Here is a 6,166-nt window from a genome sequence, read left to right on the forward strand (position 1 = left end):
CAATATTTAAAGACTCAACCACGCGATACGCACTCCAAAAAAAAATTGATTGGAGTAAAGATAGAATCGAAGTGGAACGAGAGTTGCAGAGGCCCCCAAGTAATATAATACTACAAATAGAGAGCGCGTTGCCCTACCAGAGCTGTTGGGTTAGACGAGAGCGGTGGGTATTGGCACAGAAGTCAGAGTATATGGTTATAATATAGTAGGTGATGGTGGTAGTGGCATCTCTAGTGGCGAGAGCTGCCCGAAAATGGGAAGATAGCGGGGAAGGGACACCTTGACACTGCTGCTTGAGGCCGCATTCGATTCACCAGGTTCCCAATCCCTCTCAATCGTTTTCTACACATATGTTTTTCGAACTGTTAAACGGTACATTTTTTTAAAAAAAATATATACGAAAGTTGTTTTAAAAAATCAAATTAATCTATTTTTTTAAAAAAGCAAATACTTAATTAATCATACGCTAATGGATTGCTCCGTTTTTCGTGCGGAGGTGATGGTTCCCAACTCCTAGTATCGAACACTGCCAGGTTAGGAAGGAGTTGGGAGAGGGAGGGGGAGGGGGAGGGACGGAGGCCGACATTGTGATCTTGCCGGCGCTAGCAAGTCAAGGGTGACGAAGGCTTATTGTGAGGGGTGGGAAGGAGACAAAGTTAAGGTTACTATAGCGGCATAAATCTAGACATAATTTGGGTCGTTAACAGTCACTAATTCTCTTCTTAAAAAAAGGGGCTGCTATATAACGGTATCCTGTTTTCGAACTAGATGATCCCGAGTAGGTATCAGGTGTGATACCTATCAGGTATCAGACGATTCTACATAACAGGATGATCCCGAGTAGGTATCAGGTGTGATACCTATCAGATATCAGACGATTCTACACACGTTTCATGTGATACCTGCAAGTATCATGTGATACTTATCAGGTATCATGCGATTTTCTACCATGTATCACGTGATACTCGCGAGGTATCATGTGAAACCTGTCAAGTATTAGATAATTTCAACCACGTATCGCGTGATACTCACGAGGTATCATGCGATGCCTGTTATGTATCAGACGATTTTTACCACGTATCACATGATACTCGCGAGGTATCAGATAATTTCTACCATGTATCACGTGATACTTGCGAGGTATCGGATGATACCTACCAGGTATCAGGTGATTCCTACTGAATATAGTTGGGCATCCCGTTGGGAGAGGAGCACCCCGAGGACGGCGACGGCGGCGGCATAGGACGGGCGCGGCGGTGGTAGGGGATGGGTGCGGCGGTGACGGCGGCGTCGACGGGGGACGGACGCCGCGGCGGCAGCGGGGGACAGCGACGGCGTTGACGGGGGACGGGCGTGGCGGCGGTGGCGGACGGGCACGGCGGCGGCGGCGGCAGAGGAGGCGACGGGGACGGGCGCGGCAGCGGCGGGGGACGACGACGGTAGCAAGTGAGTGTATGGATAAGAATCGCGTATGGAGAGGAGCTATCCCGTTGGGGAACGGTATCCTGTCCCCTAGCATTCCCGACAAAAAAAAACAGTCACTAATTATTTTACTTCTAGACGATTCTTAAAACAATCTACAGCGACAAAGACCACTGTTCTTGTCATGATCAGTAGACGTGCTGCACCTTTGTCTGCTCCGTTCTCAGCAACGACCAACCAACAATCTTGTAGTTCCAGCGTTGCTGCACGTAGATCAACAAGGCGAGCGCCACAGCAACGACCGGCACCACCACGTCGGTGGCCTTCGCGTAGAAGGCCATGGCGTCGTCCTGCACCTCGGGCCGGTAGATGTACACCTCCGGCGGCCGGAGATAGCGGTAGACGTGTGGCAGCATCCACACGGCGGTGACGCCGCCGTAGTACGCGTTCCTGAGGGGCTTGCAGTTGACGCGCCACACGGCGTTGCCGATCACCTGCGGCAGCAGGAACCACTCCTTCACGAGGCCGACGTAGCGCTCCACGACGGCGCCCCTCGTGCGCATGCACGACGGCGGCGCGTGCGACGCCGCTGCCGCTTTCTGTTCAACGAAGAACACCTCCTGCTTCGACGTCGAGCTGGTGTGCGTGGCCACGGCATGGACGGCGAGGACGAAGACGAGGCCGGCAAGGTAGACGCCGGAGCTGCGCAGGAGCACGGCGCCGTCGCTCGGGACGCGCCCCGGCTCGGCCGGCGACCGCGCGCTCGCCCGGGCCCTCGACCGCCGCACCTTCTGCGCGAGGCGCAGCGTGAGGAGGAGCGCGGCGAGGGTGAGGGCCTTCACGGTGGAGTCCATGTTCCAGTGGAGGTGGCCGACGTACATCCGGTAGTTGTACGTCGGCCACGCCGGGAGCATCTTGGCGTCGGTGACCAGCGTCGCGGTGTAGCCGACGGCCTGGACGCCGAGCGCGACGAGGGAGACGTACGGCGCGACGTCCGGGTGGGACGCGATGTAGCGCAGCTGGCCGACGGCGGCGGCGATGGTGCCCGACAGCATGGCGATGCAGACGAGCCCCTCGATGGTCTGCTCCGTGAGTGTGTCCGGCGGCGCGTCGCGGCGCCCGCCGCGGTAAGAGATCGGCGTCGTGCGCAGCTCGGTCGTGTTGAAATGCAGCGGGTCGCCGGCGTCCCTCGTGCTGGAGATGCACGCCGTCGCCGTCGGGCTGAACAGCCACCGCGTCGTCTTCGGCGGGTACTCCACCCTAACCTCGATCGAACAGTCCATGCCGTCTTCGAGGTCTCTGCTCGTCGACACGATTCGCCATGGCGCCTCGACGTTCCGGCAGCCGATCAGGTACATTCGGCCGTCCTCCTGGTTGTACACGCCCTCCAGCGACATCACCGGACTCCAGCCGAACATCTTCCCGGACAAGCTCAACACGGCGGACACGTTCAGAAGCTGATGCTGCTGTTGCTCCACGCCGCCGTCAATCTCAGCCCGTGCCACCGGCGTACTAGGCAATGTCCGCAACGGCGGCGAGTAGCTTCCGACGAGCGGCCCGACAGAGAGCATATCGAGGTGTAACACCGGCCATTGCGGCCACACTTTCTGCTCCGGCAAGAACGGCAGCCTTGGACCGGGTTGGAAGTGGAGGCTCAGGTCGTCGGCGAGGTCGGAGAGACTCATCATCTCATCGGCGGCGGCGGCGGCGGCGCCGGCTTGCCTTGGATAGCTTACTAGTGCTTTTGCAATGGAGCTGCTCCGGAATCCGGACGGCTCGCTCCTCCGGAGGAGCTCGCCGGCGTTCTCGACCTTCGTGTAGTCGTACGCCACGCGCAGCGACGCCTCGGAGCGGCCGAACCGGTTCCATGGATGTTTGGGAGGCACGCTCTGGTGGAACGAGAGCGGGAAGTGGCTGCCGTCGCCGGCGGTGATCTGTCCCACGATGATGCTGCGGCGGCGGATCGAGAACGTCGTCGGGACGTGGAGCGAGACGCGGTAGTGGCACGCCTCGTCGCCGACGGCGGCGGCGTCGATGACGCCGAGGCACCCCGTCATGCAGAGCTGCCCAGTCGACGCCCTCCACACGCCCTCCGCCGACAGCGTCGCGCCGCCCAGACCGGTCCGCCTCACCGCCAGCTGCTGGTCCTCCCACGGCGACACGGCACGGAACACGGCCGACACCCTCGCGGCCGGCTTCTCGCCGCCGTGCGGCTCGCACCGGAGGTCCTGCATCGCGATGGCGAAGCCGGTGAGCATCCTGTCCGTCGTGTTCGTGGCTCCGCCGCCGGTCTGGAACGGCCCTAGCCGGCTGCAGAACTCGTCGGTGGAGTTGCAGTTCCAGTTTGGGACGACGGCGAGCACGCCATGGTCACCGGGAGATAACTCGGTGAGGATGTCACAGAACGAGGCGCCTCCGTGCAGGTCGCCGGCGCAGTTGCCCTCGACGCCGTCGTCACAGACGAAGGGACGCGTCGTGCTGGTGCTGCACCCGTTGGCCGCGAGCTCGCCGTGTTCTGGCCGGAACAGGTAGCTGGAGTACTGGCCAATCCGCGACACCAGCCGGACTGCGTCGAAGTAAGCATTGTGCGAGGCGGCGCTCGTGCTCGTCAGCTCGCCACGCACCGCTCGGGTCGTTAACGTGTGCACCTTCGGGTACCGTAGCATGAGCACCATGTTGCCGTCGGCCATGACCGGCGGTTCGAAGCTGCCGTCGCCGGCATTCCTCGCCCAGGCCCACGGGTCCGCGCTGTCGCCGCCGCGCATGGGGAGAACACCGTTCCCGACCATGCACAGCACCCTCTCGCCGCCGCCGATGTCGTCGTCGTTACCCGGCGACCTCGTCTCGGTGTACACGCCCTCGAACAGTATAGTGAGCCTCGAAGCGCCGGGAAGGAACTTGAACTCCGGCGACACTTGCCGGTGCGGCACCGCATACTCCGACGAGCAGCAGCAGTTGCGGGTGATTGTGAAGCTGAGCACCCCGCTGACGTTGACGGCGGACATCGCGGGCCGCCGCCGCCGCAACGCGTCGGTGTCGATGTGCGTGACGGCGAAGGTCGCGAGGCGGAGGAACGGCGAGTCGCCACCTTGCGACGGCATCAGCGGCGCGCGGCCGGCGTCCTGGCCCCAGTCGCCATTGGCGAAGGACAGATCGCGAGCCAGCACGCCGGCGCCGACGGGATCGAACGGCGACAGCTCGTCGGCCGAGGCAAGCGCCGACCGGCATCGCCGCGCGACGTCGGCGTAGCGGGCGTAGTCGCGTGGGATGAACGACGTCTCCAGCAACATGTCCGGATAGTACGCGGCGGCGGACGCGGCGAGGCAGAGATGGAGCAAACACAAGCCAAGAATCTGCAAGTTGGCGACCACCTTGGCAGCCGCCATTGCTGCCAAACATAGAAAGGAAAATTAAAACGAGGCAACTTACCTTAAAACCTAGAATTTTGCAACCCCAATCGACTTACCTTAAAACCTAGAATTTTATTTTTTTTTTCCCTGCAATCCTTTGTGTGAGAATTGCAACGATTCTGCAATGAGTCACTTGTCTTGTCTCAGATCTGTTAAGTGAAGTTTTTTTTTTTTGACTAAATAGGGGGGGGGGGGGGGGGTGGAGAGATTCCCCACTTGAATTTGTCATTGCAATTAGAGGTACGAAGTTCATTACAAAAGATTGATAGATTGTAAGGGGGAGGAGAAGATTTGTTTCCAAACAGAGATTACAAATCGATCATCTTCCGTTAAGTTCTCTGCCCAGAGAGCTGCCTCGGTGATGCATCGTTGTAGGCAGGCTCTTAGCGAGGGGCTTTTCCCCCGGAAAACAACATGGTGTCGATGATTCCAAATAGCCCACATGCAAAGCAGGAAGAAGACCTGCCAGTGTAGCGCCGGAACTTGCGTAGTTGGACCCAAACGATGGAACTGCGTGACGTCTTGAGCTTGCGGTTGAACGTTGATCTGCGTCCAGAAAGCCTGAGCGAACGGACAGGAGAAACACATATGATTCGCTGTTTCATCTTCCTGAGCGAACGTTAAGTGAAGTAACATGAACAGCAGAGCTGGGGTTCCATCATTTTCTCTTATCCTACGACCAGGATTGGACTTGCTGGCATTTGACTTAGCGAAGAACTGAAGTGGTCAGTGGCTATGAACAATATTCGATGGCAGTACGGTTCGAAGTCCAGGAGTTGATCGGCAAATCAGCCGGCATGTGCGCATGTGCTTGTTGGACCCGTCTTGGAGGGCATCCCGCCGGTGCTCCCTGCGCAGTGTATCTCCAGAATCGAATCAGACATTCAGACTTTCAGACACACAGATGAATTGATGAAATGTGCTCAGATCAGGATAACAAGCAAGAAAGCCGCCCACCAAACTTGACTTAGTGACTCGAAAGATAAAAAAAAAAAAAAAAGGCTAAAAGATCTTCAGAGATAGCACCTGATATAATTAAACAGAAAGCTGGATACTGATGTGCTGTGATCTCCTGTGGCTCTCCATTATATACCAAACATCAGAAGTCGTCTATCAGCAAAATTCAACGTATTACCTGATCGCTTGACTATAACACTCATTTGAGGTTTCTGTGTTGTATATGAAATGGAGCTCCTGTCAATGTCGTAGTATATTGGTTCTTAGGAACGAACAGGAATGGCGTGATTCAGTCATCGTACCTTTTGGTACAACATTTTTCTAGTGGGCATATTATTTCCAAGGATTACATAAAGTTGCTCTAGTTCGCAAAGGAG

At 57.3% G+C, this 6,166-nt stretch overlaps 1 protein-coding gene across 1 annotated transcript; it reads right to left on the reverse strand.

Annotated features, from left to right (window-relative positions):
• Positions 1–1,499: 1,499 nt before the first annotated feature.
• LOC127778978 (uncharacterized) lies at positions 1,500–5,019 on the reverse strand. Its single transcript, XM_052305625.1, has 2 exons — positions 4,889–5,019; positions 1,500–4,810 (listed from the first exon to the last, which is right to left on the reverse strand). The coding sequence occupies exon 2, from the start codon at positions 4,806–4,808 to the stop codon at positions 1,611–1,613; it is 3,198 nt and encodes a 1,065-aa protein (XP_052161585.1). The 5' UTR covers positions 4,809–4,810; positions 4,889–5,019; the 3' UTR covers positions 1,500–1,610.
• Between the last annotated feature and the right edge of the window lie 1,147 nt (positions 5,020–6,166).

This window comes from Oryza glaberrima, chromosome 7 (assembly GCF_000147395.1).
Source record: "Oryza glaberrima chromosome 7, OglaRS2, whole genome shotgun sequence".
NCBI classification, from domain to species: Eukaryota; Viridiplantae; Streptophyta; class Magnoliopsida; order Poales; family Poaceae; genus Oryza; species Oryza glaberrima.